We start from the raw sequence: 15,978 nt of genomic DNA, 5'->3' as shown, positions 1-15,978 counted from the left end.
CAAACAAAACAGAGGTCATCGTCATAGACCCACTAGCTGCGGAAGCTAGCTCTCCAATCAGCTAGACATACTCAATAACTCCACGCTGACGTTTTGGCGTATTTACTGAGGAATTTGTAAAACTGAAACAATACAAAAGCCATTGTAAGTTAATAATACTAACACTGACACTTGTAAACGTGTTAGCATATTAGCTAATAGACGTGGGAATCTTTTGGCACCTCACGATTCGAATATGATTCAGGAGCTACGATTCGATTATAAATCGATTATCGATGCATCTTAAATTTATGTACAGTGATGCAGTTTTACATTTTTTTGTTTAACTGAATAAGCTTTTATCACTTGCAACTTTTAAAAACAGTGCATTTGTAATAAGAAACAATTAAATTAATTCCCATTGCAATATTAAATTAATGGAAATGTGTGCAAAACTGTAACGTAAGTGTGACGATTGGGTCGCATGGTGGTGCGGGGTTGTTCGCCCAGAAATGCAGACGGGCTTCGGACACAGCGTGCAGGTTGGAAATTATTTATTTAAGAATTAAATCATAAGGGAACAAACAAAAAATGTGCTCATAGCACTTAAGGCAAAAACGAAGGGGCTAGCGTGGGAGCTAGCAAGCAAAGAGCCTAGCGTGTAAGCTAGCAGGAATACAAAATAGTCGTCAACTGTTGCATACAGCAAATTAGGAAGCCAGACCGAGTGAGGCCAGCTCATAAACTAAATAGCCCTCTGATTAGTGCCCGGACAACAGGTGAGCGTCTCGAACACTAACCAGAGGCAGCTGAGTGTAATCTGCCGTCATGGCAACTGAAACAAACAAACTCAAGAGATGCTGAAAACACAAGTGACTAAACAACGTAAACAAACTATGATCCGGGCAGCGGATCATAACAGTAAGTGCCCTAATATAAAGAAGCTGGTCAGATCTCTCGGTGAGGTAGCTCGCTGCAGTCAGCCAAATTTTAGAACTGTCTGCATGACTTTATTTACAAACAATACATCAATTATTGACGTTTACTATTCGATTTTATAATTGTCCATGTCCGAATTGCAATGCATCCAAAAATCTATTATTTCCCTCACCTCTATTGGCTAATGCTAACGATGCTAGTTTCATTACATTACGATAGCACGAATATATATGCATGAAAACACTCCAAGAGGTATGGGACGGTTTAGTAAGTAAGAATTGTTTTAGTTATATTGTGAAACTTACAAACGTTGCTCGAGGTGATGAAAAATCCATACGAGTAGAAACGCTATGGACAATTAGAAGACTGGACGGCACTTCTACTTCAAGTTCAAAGCTTTAAACAGCAAGAACTACCGCAGACACTCACCCAGCCGCACCTCCAGTGAGCAAACTCGTCCAAAAGATGGCGCCATAGCACCAACAGTAAGACATGTATTTAGTGAAGAAAAATCCATAAATAGGCCGCCGCAGGGTTCAAAGCGTAGGAAAAAAGTAGCGTGTCCGAGATATACCCACGGACAGGGATCTACAAAATGTGCAAAGTGTGACATCAATGAGTGTTTCAGAGGCTCTCGCTGTTCGTCACGGACATCGAGCGACAAAAGTAAATAGTCTCCAAACACTTCAACAAATGTTCCTCTAAGTGTTTTATTATTTCGGTGATGTTTGGCGAACCATCTATCGATGGCTACGGCCATATGGTAGTCGTGCTTTAAAACTGGTAAGTTAGGATTTTCTTGTCATCGAACAGCGGCGATCAATAAATAAATACATAAAAAACCTTGGAGTGGTGAGTTGCACGTGAGTGAAATTGTTTTTTAACCTATTTTTACTATAACAATCTACAAGGTTTGCTTCTCTGTCTTCCCCTCCATTTATCTCCATTTATAGAGCATCTCCCAAATTCCAAGCTGCTGTTTTGAGGCATGTTAAAACAAATAATGCACTTTGTGACTTCAATAATAAATATGGCAGTGCCCTGTTGGCACTTTTTTCCATAACTTGAGTTGATTTATTTTGGAAAACCTTGTTACATTGTTTAATGCATCCAGCAGGGCATCACAACAAAATTAGGCATAATGTGTTTATTCCACAACTGTATATATCGGTATCGGTTGATATCGGAATTGGTAATTAAGAGTTGGACAATATCGGAACATCGGATATTGGCAAAAAAGCCATTATCGGACATCTCTAATATATATATATATATATAATTAGGGCTGTCAAAGAATTTAAATATTTAATCGCAATTAATTGCATTGTTCCTAGTTAACTCAAAATTAATTGTGATAATCGCAGATAGGTATAATTTGTCATCATTAATAAGTGTACAGATAATTTTCAGGGCTGGTGGCTGCATGACAATGTTTTAACCTTCTCAATTAACAAAATGTAATATTGAGCCTGTTAATCATTCTGTAATTGAGGACTCGACCAGAATATGTCATAAAATAATTTACACAATATTACAGCCAGCCAGAATTAATTTTTTTCTATATTAAATTAAACATTCGGACACTCTCGATCTACATCAACAATATGATTTTCCAGAGTGGCTGGACAGGACAAAATGAAAAAAGTTTGTGTTCAGGTGAGACCTGCTCAGCGCTGTGCTGCTGGACACAGTTGTAGATGTAGCTGAGGCCCGCTCTGGTCAGGACGTAGGACGCCTGCTCGTTGATCAGCGTGTCAAGGTGAGCCTCGATCTGCAAAGGAAACGAGCCAGAGGGTGGTTGAGAAAACGAGGCGCCATTGTGAGCCGATGGTACTTGTGCCTAATGGAGCGCTGCTGTTGGACCACCGCACAAAGGAAGCGCTAAAATTAGACGAGTAAGCACTCCATCTCTATCTAAAGTGGCTTAGATGTTTCATAGCTCAATACTTATTACTGATGGACAGCGGAGAGCAGATATACCTGGAACTCCAGCATCTCCAGCCTCTTGTCGGTGAACTCGAAGAGAGCCAACGTGGTCTTCATGACATACAGCGAGTTGACCATGTAGGTGGCCATGTCGGCCGTGCCCAGGTTACTTGCGGAGACGGTGCACAGCTGCAGGAGGGGGTCCAGGATGCACGAGAGAACCTGGGAGGAACACATCGTCATGCAGCTTGTTCACTGGAGAACACTAGGGGGGCACAAAAAAATCTATTCACATCCAAAGCTCGATTCTTCTTCATCCCCATTCTAAACAGATTCATAATTTTCGAAAAAGATATTCCTATAAAAGTCAATGTTTAGAAATACAGTGGAACCCCGATTTACAAACTTTTCAATTGACAAACTTTTAGATCAGGGGTGTCAAACTTCTGGACCGCAGGCCACAAGATGAGTTCACTAAGTATAAAAATGAGCTGGACTTTTTTTTAAATGAAAGAAACTGCTGTTCAAAATGTGTCCACTGGATGTCGCAATAGGAATTCAAGTCTAACCCACATCACACTTTTTAAAGATGACGTGTCTGGATTGGCTGCCGCTACTCCAATCAGCGCAGGTGCAACCAATCAGCTGCTCCTGTTGTGGCTGGCAGCAGATGGTGACAGACTGAGGCTGAAGCGACGCACAATACTTTCTTTCATGGAAATTATCCACTCAACATATAAAATAACGAAATGATGAGATGTAAAGACTTACGTCATCTTTGTAGTTAGAGTTCCATTTAGTGCTTGCAATTGGTTGAATGCACGATACCCACCCTGAACTTCATTGTAAAAAAGTGTGTTTCTACATTTGTTGTATTTTATTGTATGCTTAAATAGACCTGTTTCACATTGGTTAACTTTATAGTTATGTTTCCTTGATTTAGGCTATGGTGTTATTTTCATAATTCTTCTGTTATTATAATTGTAATATTTAAATTATGCTAAATGAATGTGTTGTGGCAGTTGCGGATGTCACCAATGCGGCTGTTTGAGGAAACACTCGGTTGCTTTTACAAACACGTCTTTAATGAAGTGCCAACATGAGAATGCTGAACAGGAAGTGCTTAAAGTTTAATGGCTTTGTAAATACACTGATACAAAGTCTAAGTTCATTGTGTTCTTCATGGGGTTTTTGAAACTACAACAATTTTTTTCTTCAGAATCTTCAACTAACTTGAAATGTTTTGCCAAGAGTAATATTTATAATATGTACATTTTCAGAATGTGGTTCTCTTTCTGGCCAAAGACAAAGAAAACCATTTTGAAGTGGTCTTTATTTTGAAGTTATTATGCCATGATTTTACCAGTCCGGCCCGCGTGGGAATAGATTTTCCTCCATGCGGCCCCTGAGCTAAAATGAGTTTGACACCCCCATCTTCGATCGAGCAAAATATGCCACTGAGTGCAAACCATGTCTCGGTGTACGGACGTTTCATTCATTCATTTATTCATTCATTTGTGTGTCGCTGGACAATACACACAATACACACAGAGACAGCTTCTCTGCGGTCATCGACTGGTAAAAAAGATTTCACTTTTTAACCTTTTTTTTTTTAGCAACATTGTTAACGTTTTTGAGATCACCAAAGGGACTTTTGTGTGTGTGCACGTTGACACTTCAGCTTGCCGTTGTTATTGGGTCAGTTTGATATTAAAGAGATTGTTGATCTATTACCTCCTTGTTCTATACTTTTAAAAATGTTCTTGTAATCAGACCATATTTTCGGTATATTAGATAGAATTTTTTTTTTTTTTTTTTTAAATTCCATTACAAGAAAATTTGAAAAAGTACATGAATAAGAAGACATAATTAACCTTTTTGAGCAACCTCCTTGTTATGTTTGTTTGACATAAACATATACCGGTATACATTATACTGTAGTGTCTTCAAAGTCTGCACTCTTTTACTAAAAATAAGGACTTTTGTTGAGGCTAAAAATAATTAATTGTTTCTTATGGGGAACTATGATTCACTATACAAACTTTTGTATTTACAAACCAAGAATCAATTACCGGTAAGTTTGTAAATCGAGGTTCCACTGTATGTTTTTAGGCAATCACCATGCAGCCAGAAGGCGCTTTCAAACCTGTGACCTGTTTTTAAAAAGTTTCATTATAATAATTATACCAAAGAATCGGTTTGAATCGAGAGTCCATTCTGAACCCAATTGTCAGCCCAGGAATCGGAAAGGGATCGATTCGTTAGGTGCCCAAAGATTCACACCCATGAACAATACTTCCTGTACACAGGTGTTTACCTGGGCAAAGTCCGCCTGCCGCGCTCCCACGGGAACCACGGAGGAGTCATGAGAGGCCAGAACCTCCCTGAGGAGGGACAGCGTCAGGGTGAGGGAAGACGTGGGTCCCAGGTCAGGAGGCGGGAGCTCTACCTGAGCAGCAGAATTGGACATGGAACAAGCACATTGCCTTTACTTTGACTCGGTTAATAATTCATCATCATAAAATTAAATAACATTTGTTCTGAGTCAGTCGCGCTTTTAATAAAAAGGGTTCTGATGTAATTCTCCCAAGGACACGCACACACACACACACACAAAGAGAGCAGGTCGCCATCTTTTGTGCCTCTAATAGAAATAATTACATGAAGGCCGTGTTCCCGGCATTAGCTGGAATTGACACCGAAACCCAGAGGGCCTTCAATTGGATTAGCAGCAGGCTACTGGGATCATTGGTGCAACGGCTATCGATCCCGACCCGGACCGATCGTTACATGGAAGCAGAGCTTGTGCCGGGTGTACTGGGACGCCAATTCAACAAAATACTCAGAAGTCTGCTGGGGTTTTTTTTTTTAGGGAGGAGACTTTCATGTTTTTAAGAGGTTCAAACATACACTTGCTGCCGGTGGGACCTTTTGAAAGATCATTCAACAAGTTTTACCATTGCAGCCCAGACAAGAAGGACCAGGAATATTCCCAAAGAATGCGGACCACTATGTTCCGCTGTAACGCCTATAAATTGAGTTGCCCTTCAGGAGGATGAAGAAAAGGTGCGTCTACTTTACCTTGTCCATGAGTCTACTTGCATGAAGGCTCAGGCTGTTGAAGAACATCTTTTTGCTGAGGATGTGCATCTCCTCCATGGTCATGAGCAAAGAGCCCACGCTGGTCCCCACGATGGAGCTGCAAAATGGACATTGCTTCGTGAAGGTGAGGAAGAAGAGCGTGAAGAAGAAGAATAACAAGAAGAAGGAGAAGAAGAAGAAGAAGGTGAAGAACAAGAACAAGAAAAAGGAGAAGAAGAAGAGGAAGAAGAAGGTGAAGAAGAAAGTGAACTAGAAGTAGAAGAAGAAACACAAGAACAAGAAGAGGAAGAAGAAGATGGATAAGAAAGTGATGAAGTGTTGAAGAAAAAGATGGACAAGAAAGTGATGAAGTGTTGAAGAAGAAGAGAATAAAATTGAAGAAGAGGAAAAAGGAGATGGTGAAAAGAAGAAGAAGAAGACGGTGATGAAGGAGACGATACAGACGAAGAAGGAGAAGAAGGTGAAGAAGTAAGTGAAATAGAAGAAGAACAAAAGAAGTAGAAGAAGAATAACAAGAATAACAAAAACAGGAAGAGGAACAGGAAGAATAAGATGGATAAGAAAGTGATGAAGAAAGTGAAGTGTTGAAGAATAACAGAATAAAATTGAAGAAGAAGAAATAGAAGGAGATGGTGAAAAGAATAATAATAATAAGAAGACTGATGAAGAAGGATACGATACAGAGGAAGAAGAAAAAGGTGAAGAAGTAAGTGAAATAGAAGAACAAAAAGTAGAAGAAGAATGACAAGAATAACAAGAACAGGAAGAGGAAGAGGAAGAGGAAGAGGAAGAATAAGATGGATAAGAAAGTGATGAAGAAGGTGAAGTGTTGAAGAATAAGAGAATAAAAGTGAAGAACAGGAAAATAAGGACACGGTGAAAAGAAGAAGAAGAAGAAATAGGAGGAGACAGTGAAGAAGAAGGAGATTGTGAAGAAGTAGAAGAACAAGTACAAGAAGAACAATGTGAAGAAGGAGACGGTGAAAAAGAAGAAGTACAAGAAGAAGAAGAAGAAGAAGACAGTGGAAGAGGAGGAAGAAGATGAAGGTGAAGAAAAACAAGAATAAGAAAGTGAAGAAAAACAAGAAGAAGAGGAAGAAGAAAACCAAGAAGAGGAAGAGGAAGAATAAAGTAAAATTGAAGAACAAGAAGAAGAAGAAGAGGAGGAAGAAGAAAAAGAGGAAGAGGGTGAAGAAAGTGAAATAGTAGAAGAGGAAGAAGGTGAAGAAGAAAGTGAAATAGAAGAAGAACAAGAAGTAGAAGAATAACAAGAACAAGAAGAGGAAGAAGAAGAAGAAGTGAAGAAAAACAAGAAGAGGAAGAAGAAGAAGTGGAGAAAACAAGAAGAGGAAGAAGAAGAAGAAGTGAAGAAAACAAGAAGTAAAATAAGAATAACAAGAACAAGAAGTTGAAGAAGAAAGTGAAATAGAAGAGGAAGAGGAAAAAGAAGAGGTAGAGGAAAAAACAGAGGAAGAGGAAGAAGAAGAAGACAACTACCTGATGGTGTGATGGTAGAACTTGAGCAGGTTGGACAACTTGTAGAGCAGCACTGCTCCCGGCTCTGCCACAATCACCTGCTCTATGCGCACCTACAGTATCAATGCAAGCACACCTTGGTCAGACCCTGACAGCATCTTGCCATCACTTGCTGTCCACCTACTTTCAGAGGCCGACACACTCCTTCTGTGATGTGTCCAACCACCTCCTGCATGTTCTCCTCCACACCTGCAGGGAGACCACGTCATGCTTCACTCATTCACAAGCATTCAGAACATCACCTGAGCCTACCCTGCAGGGACACTTGTTTGAGCAGAGCTTCCAGGTGTTCCTTCTCAGAGGCGGTGGCTTGGTGCAGCCAGGCCAACATGTCTCCCACGTATCTGGCGGGGCGACACCTGAATTACACCCAGGGCTCATTTTCACACGGGAGGACGCTAATGCACGAGATCATAGGCCATCAGGGCTCGTAAGCCTGCGACAGACGCTCACACGGGGCTGGGTGTTACGTAACGTGTGTGTATGAGTGTGTGTGTGTGTGTGTGTGTGTGTGCATGCAAGCGGGCGTGCGTGGGGAGGACACAGGACGCCGAGAAACAACTCGGATGTTCCCAGAAGCGCTGATGCCTCCGACTAACTGAAGGCCATTAAGTGACACTGAACGAGAACGGGGTTCTGAGAAAAGTCTGTTTGGCTTTCAAGCACACGAGGAGGAGGATGTGTGACCAATGAAACCATTCAATGTCTGCTGAGTGCCATTTGGGGAGAACCTCAACTTAATGGTGCAAATCCCAGCTGCACTCTATACTGAAAAAACAACTTTTTCTAACTGTTGGTACTTGTTCGGTGTATTTGGGATCTGCGTAAGTCCAGATAATGTGAAATCGAAGCATTGAGGCATGGCGGACATATTCATAAAACAATCTTGCCTTCCTTCATATTTCTGAGAAACGAGCCGTGTGAAAATGTTACACATTTGGGGACCATCCATCCATCTTCTTCCGCTTATACGAGGTCGGGTCGCGGGGGAAGCAGCCAAAGCAGAGGAGCCCAGACTTCCTTCTCCCGAGCCACTTTGTTTAGCTCCTCCCGGAGGATCCTGAGGCGTTCCCAGGCCAGCCGGGAGACATAATCTCCCCAACGTGTCCTGGGTCTTCCCCGTGGCCTAATACCAGTCGGACGAGACCTAAACACCTCCCCAGCGAAGCTTATCTGGTTATTTTCCCGATGTACAAACCCCGTTTCCATATGAGTTGGGAAATTGTGTTAGATGTAAATATAAACGGAATACAATGATTTGCAAATCATTTTCAACCCATATTCAATTGAATATGCTACAAAGACAACATATTTGATGTTCAAACTGATAAAAAAAATTTTTTGGCAAATAATCATTAACTTTAGAATTTGATGTCAACAACACGTGACAAAGAAGTTGGGAAAGGTGGCAATAAATACTGATAAAGTTGAGGAATGCTCATCAAACACTTATTTGGAACATCCCACTGGTGAACAGGCAAATTGGGAACAGGTGGGTGACATGATTGGGTATAAAAGTATAGATTCCATGAAATGCCCAGTCATTCACAAACAAGGATGGGGCGACGGTCACCACTTTGTCAACAAATGCGTGAGCAAATTGTTGAACAGTTTAAGAAAAACATTTCTCAACCAGCTATTGCAAGGAATTTAGGGATTTCACCATCTACGGTCCGTAATATCATCAAAGGGTTCAGAGAATCTGGAGAAATCACTGCACGTAAGCAGCTAAGCCCGCGACCTTCGATCCCTCAGGCTGTACTGCATCAAAAAGCGACATCAGTGTGTAAAGAATATGACCACATGGGCTCAGGAATACTTCAGAAAACCACTGTCAGTAACTACAGTTGGTCGTTACATCTGTAAGTGCAAGTTAAAACTCTACTATACAAAGCGAAAGCCATTTATCATCAACACCCAGAAACGCTGCCGGCTTCGCTGGGCCCGAGCTCATCTAAGATGGACTGATGCAAAGTGGAAAAGTGTTCTGTGGTCTGACGAGTCCACATTTCAAGTTGTTTTTGGAAACTGTGGACGTCGTGTCCTCCGGACCAAAGAGGAAAAGAACCATCTGGATTATTATAAGCGCAAAGTTGAAAAGCCAGCATCTGTGATGGTATGGGGGTGTATTAGTGCCCAAGACATGGGTAACTTACACATCTGCGAAGGCACCACTAATGCTGAAAGGTGCATAAAGGTTTTGGAGCAACATATGTTGCCATCCAAGCAACATTATCATGGACGCCCCTGCTTATTTCAGCAAGACAATGCCAAGCTATGTGTTACAAAAGCGTGGCTTCATATTAAAAAATGGTTTGATGCGAGCATACATATACTGTACAGTACTGTAAACGAAAAAAACATAATAAATAAAAAAAACAACTTGTAAACGAAAAAACATGAACAGTAAATGGAAAATAAAACAAAAACATCCTGTAAATGAAAAAACAGTATAAACGGAAAAAATATATAATGAACGAAAACACATAAAACCCGGAAAAAAAATCGATTTCTAGTACACGGATTTCACTTAAAGTGGGTATTTTTTGGAACGTAACCCCAGCGTTAAACGAGGGAACACTGTATTCCATTACAGCCTGTTATGTTTTGCACTGCACTGAAAAGCACAGCAACAATAAATGCCTTGAATAGTATCCACACATAAATGGTGTTGCAAATAACTATTTATATTATTATTAAAAACGTAATGAGTGTTTATGTCCTTTTGTCTATTTCAAAAAGGTACCTCAAAGGGTCGTGGGAGTGCATCTCAATAGGGCGGGGGGTTCCGCCGGGCCCGCCGCGCGCCAGGGCGTCAATGAAGCCCCGCACTACCGCGTTCCTGCGCGCGGTCCCGAACTCATCCAGGGTGTACCTGCGGGAGAAGAGAAATGAACAGCGTTTGTTTTTGTTTGTTTTCTTCCCCTGAGGTCAAGCTGCTGGCATGAATCGAGCATTCGGGGGCAGCGTTTCTACAAGGAAAAATCTGAAGTTTGTTTTCATTACTCGGCGGTGGCAAGCCCTTTGTGAGACTAAACACAAGATAGCGCCGAAGTGAGATTCCAGGAAAGGCCCGTCCGCGCTCGGAGGCAGCCCTGAGCGTGACCTTGCACACGGTGATGCACTTCCACACAGAGAGGGAAGAATGGTCCTTTTTTTTTTTTTAAAAACGACGACGACACATTGGGGGGAGTGTGTGAAGTGTTGTTGTTCTCATGCAGGTTGCCAGGAAACATCCACATCCCAGAAATGAGCAGAAGGAAGTCTCGCAAGGTAACACGGACACTGATGTACCACACTGTCTGGGGTTATCTTCATGACAGTCATTGTTCCAACAACACGAACTAGCAATAGGCTAGCTTTCTATGCTGTGGTAAACACATTATTTTACTTTAACCAAAGATATGCTATCTTGGGACAAACAAATACGATTTCCATTTCTTGGTATCAGAGAGAAACAAACGCATTGCTTTCCTAAATTCATCTTTTCTGAAGTAGTCCTAGAATTGTAATCATTTTCCATCATTTTAACCTTATAATTAGGGATGGGTACTGTTGACATTTGAACTGATACCGTACCAAAAACAATACCAGTAGCAATTTTCAGTAATTTTGTGTTTGTACATTAATTGTTTGATAATAAAATTTAATTTTTTAATGCAACATTTAAAAATGTGCTGATATATATATATATATATATATATATATATATATATATATAAACCAGCGTACCCCAAAAGTTAAAGTTTTTAAAGATAGTTCACGCTTAAATAACTTGTGGAATTGTACAAGGTAAAGTCATGATTTCATTTTAATCAGGAATGAGGATCTTCCGTGCCATATTTGACCTCAAAGCCCAAGTGTGGCTTCACGTGCTGTTAATTGATGACGAAAGTGGTTGTTTTGCTGACACGTCACAGTAGCGAGCAATAAAAGGTCATATAAATTCCAGCGGGTCAGTAAATGTACCACAGGGGCTGGTGGTGTAAATATGCAACACAAGCTGCAGAATGTGTGCTGTGGAGCTGCGCTGCCCTCTGGTGGTGGCTTGAAGGTAGCAGAAGAAATGAAGACATGCAGTATATACAGTACAGTAAGTACTTGCTGTAAGTCATCTTGTGTATTCTCTATCATGATAACTTGTAGGAGGATGCAGGGGTGTCCAAAGTGCAGTCCGGGGGCCATTTGCGGAACGCAGCACACTTTTTAACACTTCATCGCACCTTTTAAAAACACTATTACAAAATAAAAACACATACCGTATTTTCCGCACTGTAAGGCGCACCGGATTATAAGGCGCACCTTCAATGAATATAAAATATTTATTTTTTGTCATAAAAAAATACAACCATGTGTGCTTACGGACTGTATCCCTTGCAGACTGTATTGATATATATTGATATATAATGTAGGAACCAGAATATTAATAACAGAAAGAAACAACCCTTTTGTGTGAATAATAATAATAATAATAATAATAATAATAACTGGGATTTATATAGCGCTTTTCTAAGTACCCAAAGTCGCTTTACATGTAGAACCCATCATTCATTCACACCTGGTGGTGGTAAGCTACTTTCAAAGCCACAGCTGCCCTGGGGTAGACTGACGTGTGAATGAGTGTAAATGGGGCAGTAAGGTTTTTTGGGTTGGTGCACTAATTGTAAGTGTATCTTGTGTTTTTTATGTTGATTTAATAAAAAAATAAAAAAATAAACGATACCGATCATTTCCGATATTACATTCTAAAGCATTTATCGGCATCTCTAATATATATATATATATATGTATATATATATATATATATTTATATATATATTTATGTATATATGTAGATACGTATATGTATGTGTATATATGTAGATATATGTATGTATAGATATATATACATATATCTATATATACATATATCTACATATATACACATACATATACGTATCTACATATATACATAAATATATATATATATATATATATGTATGTGTATATATATATATATATATATATATATATATATATATATACACATACATATATATATATATACATATTTATGTATATACGTATATGTATGTGTATATATGTAGATATATGTATATATAGATATATATCTATACATACATATATCTACATATATACATACATATCTAGATATATATATATACAGTATATATATACACACATCTATATATACATGTATATATATATATATATATATATATATATATATAAATGTATATATATACACATCTATATATACATAAATATATATATATATATATATATTTATGTATATATAGATGTGTATATATATACACATCTATATATATATATATATATATATATATATGTATATATAGATGTGCATATATATACTGTGTATATATATATATATATATATACACACATATATACAGTATATATATACACATCTATATATACATAAATATATATATATATATATATATATACACAAATATGTACACACTGTGCATATATATATACACAAATATGTTCACACTGTGCATATATATATATACATATACATACACATATATACACACTGTGCATATACATATATATATGTATATATATATATATATATATATATATATATATATATATATATATATATATTTACTCTCTCTCTCTCTCTATATATATATATATATATTCTATATATATAGTATTGTCTCTGAAAATGAAATATATCAAAATGGCCCCTGCATCTTTTGACTTTACAAAGTTCGGCCCACTGTGGAAAAAGTTTGGCCATTGTGATATAGATGCTGACTAAGCAGATGTGTGTGTGGTTACTTGTAAAGGACAGGGCGGTCCTGCAGGGCCTCCATGGCTTGAGTCAATACGGGGCTGATATCGCACGTCTCCTGGGTCAGAGCCCGACACTCGTCTGTGTAGAGAGGAGCGGGAACATTTCACTTACACTCTCACATCATTAGGTACGCCTGCACCGAGTGCGGCAGGTGGACGTACTCTGAGCCCAGCGGTAGAGTTGTTCGTACGCCGCCTCCTGCAAGATGGCCATCTGCTCCATGATCTCCAGCCTGCGGCAAGAGCGCACAAGTCACGTGACCTGCGGTGTACCTATTCACTTGTAAGAGGGAGGTGCACGCTACCCTGCAGTCTGCTGGTTGGTTCGCAGGAGTACTTTCACATCCTCGTGGATGCGCTTCACTCGGCTGAGAGCTTTGAAGAAGGCCTGCATCAAAAAGGGAGGAATCAGCGCTCCTAGGAAAACAATAAATCCTCTCAGTGTCCATTCTTACCTCGGTGATGGGTGCATCCCTGGACCCTCGCAGGGTGCTCATCTCCTCATTGGACAGCTGGAATTTGGCAAGGAAGGCCCGAGCCACCTGGGCTCTCACCTCCAGACGATGGCTGAAGGGCAAGATGGATTATTATCACATTATTTCATACGTTAGAAAGCTTTGCATTTAGGTCTGATCTTCCCTGTTTACTGTCAGTCTTTCAAACGTCGTTTTTATTCAAATTCGATCGCATTAATCACATATCAATTCTTACCCGAAAGGCGTGGATTTGTTAGCAAGTCAATCCATACCTCAATGCTAAGGATGGGTATCATTCACATTTGAACCGATACAGTACCAACTCTTGGTACCAGGAAGTCGGTACATTTGAGTGGCTTAATAAATGTTAATTGTTTGATGATAAAATGTTATTTTTTGAAGTAACATTCAAAAATGAGCTGATTGTGATAACTGTGCCGTCCATATCTTCTTTTCTCATACCGTTTGAGTCTCATTTGCAATGCAGTTGCACTTCCAAGACATTAGATGGCAAGACTGTACAGGCTAGCCACGGTATGTTTAACTAGGAAGTAGCGTTTCCCAGGGAGCTGAACGGTTTATGTTGCGCCCTACAAAGTGTTTATACTGCAAGTATTGCGCTTGTTACACACCAACTTTTTGATTGCCACATGCATCTTAGTCGTGCTTCCCATTTCCAAATCGCTATTGCTAATAGTAACCTGTCTGTGACAAATACAATTAATGCTGTGAGTATTTGGGCACCACACGATTCTTAGGGGGTGACTTTTGGATTCAGAATCGATTCTCGATTCATAATCTATACTTTTTTAATAAGATTAGATGCCAGTTCTATGGTTGATTACATTCCTCCATAGAATAGATAATTTTTTATATTACTTAAACGAAAACTGGTTTTGTTTGATAAAAATCTACCCAAACATTTAATAAAGTTAAATACGAATAAGTATCCAACTAGGGATGTCCCGATCCAGGTTTTTGCACTTCCGATCCGATATCGATATTGTTTTTGCATTTCCGATCCGATACCGATACTGACCGATACTGGCCTATCCGAGCATGTATTAAAGTTTAAAGTTATTTAGCCTACTTAGTTGTCAGAATCATGTTGAAAAGGGTTTTAGTACTCTTGATAACAACTAGCCAGCTGAATTAGGGGAGTTTGAAAAATACACAATGGTTGGTAACAAGAAACTGACCTGTTTATTCAAGGAGAAACACAAAATAGACAAAATTATACATGACAAACAGAAATGGCATCATTGAACTAGGGCTGGGCAATATGGCCTTTTTTTAATATTGCGATATTTTAAGGCCATATTGCGATACACGATATATATCTCGATATTTTTGCCTTAGCCTTGAATGAACACTTGATGCATATAATCACAGCAGTATGATGATTCTATGTGTTTTGATTGATTGATTGAGACTTTTATTAGTAGGTTGCACAGTGAAGTACATATTCCGTACAATTGACCACTAAATGGTAACACCCGAATAAGTTTTTCAACTTGTTTAAGTCGTGGTCCACTTAAATTGATTCATGATACAGATATATACTATCAGATATATACTATCATCATAATACAGTCATCACACAAGATAATCACATTGAATTATCAACATTATTTATAATCCACGGTGTGGAGGGGGGCGCCGGATGTAAGTGTCAAAAAGACAGCCAAAAGAGTTTGATATGAGAATAAATCTAAAGTTAAAATATAGGGTAGAAATGCACCCATTTGCAGGAAATGTAGTCTTGATTTTCTAAATTTTCTTTCAAGGCTTGCATGTCTACATTAAAACATTCTTCTTCATACTGCATTAATATATGCTACTTTTAAACTTTCATGCAGAGAAGGAAATCACAACTAAAAAAATCACAAATTCTTTCATACGGTGTTGATGTGGAAATTTTTGCCTCTGCATTTTGATGGTGTGGACGTGTGGCACCGAATGGAGATAAGCGTCTCGACAGACGTCACAATATTTGAACAATGATGACGAAAACTGTTTTCTCTGTCGTGTCTGTGTGTCGAAAATTGTTATGCGCTTATTTTTTTATTTGATTTTGTGCGTGGCATAGATTTGCTATGCGCAGAGGACGCTTAAACATTGCGCAATTGCACAGGCGAGCACCTTAGAGGGAGCGTTGCTCGCACGGCTGCGCCAGCATCACAGCTAA

General features: G+C 39.2%; 1 protein-coding gene across 3 annotated transcripts in view; it reads right to left on the bottom strand.

Moving 5' to 3' along the window:
* The window catches only part of cog6 (component of oligomeric golgi complex 6), a 231,261-nt gene that overhangs the window by 8,346 nt on the left and 206,937 nt on the right, over positions 1–15,978 (bottom strand). For all 3 annotated transcript variants that reach the window (XM_061972384.1, XM_061972383.1, XM_061972382.1), the window contains 12 exons: positions 13,770–13,881; positions 13,620–13,702; positions 13,477–13,547; positions 13,300–13,393; positions 10,229–10,357; positions 7,735–7,826; positions 7,607–7,671; positions 7,444–7,535; positions 5,926–6,043; positions 5,162–5,293; positions 2,899–3,066; positions 2,582–2,689 (listed from right to left, as the gene is read on the bottom strand). In XM_061972384.1, coding sequence (XP_061828368.1) covers positions 2,582–2,689; positions 2,899–3,066; positions 5,162–5,293; positions 5,926–6,043; positions 7,444–7,535; positions 7,607–7,671; positions 7,735–7,826; positions 10,229–10,357; positions 13,300–13,393; positions 13,477–13,547; positions 13,620–13,702; positions 13,770–13,881 — 1,264 coding nt within the window. The remainder of the gene's footprint in view (positions 1–2,581; positions 2,690–2,898; positions 3,067–5,161; positions 5,294–5,925; positions 6,044–7,443; positions 7,536–7,606; positions 7,672–7,734; positions 7,827–10,228; positions 10,358–13,299; positions 13,394–13,476; positions 13,548–13,619; positions 13,703–13,769; positions 13,882–15,978) is intronic.

This window comes from Nerophis lumbriciformis, linkage group LG17 (genome assembly GCF_033978685.3).
Source record: "Nerophis lumbriciformis linkage group LG17, RoL_Nlum_v2.1, whole genome shotgun sequence".
NCBI classification, from domain to species: Eukaryota; Metazoa; Chordata; class Actinopteri; order Syngnathiformes; family Syngnathidae; genus Nerophis; species Nerophis lumbriciformis.
This window is presented reverse-complemented; position numbering and strand designations above follow the sequence as displayed.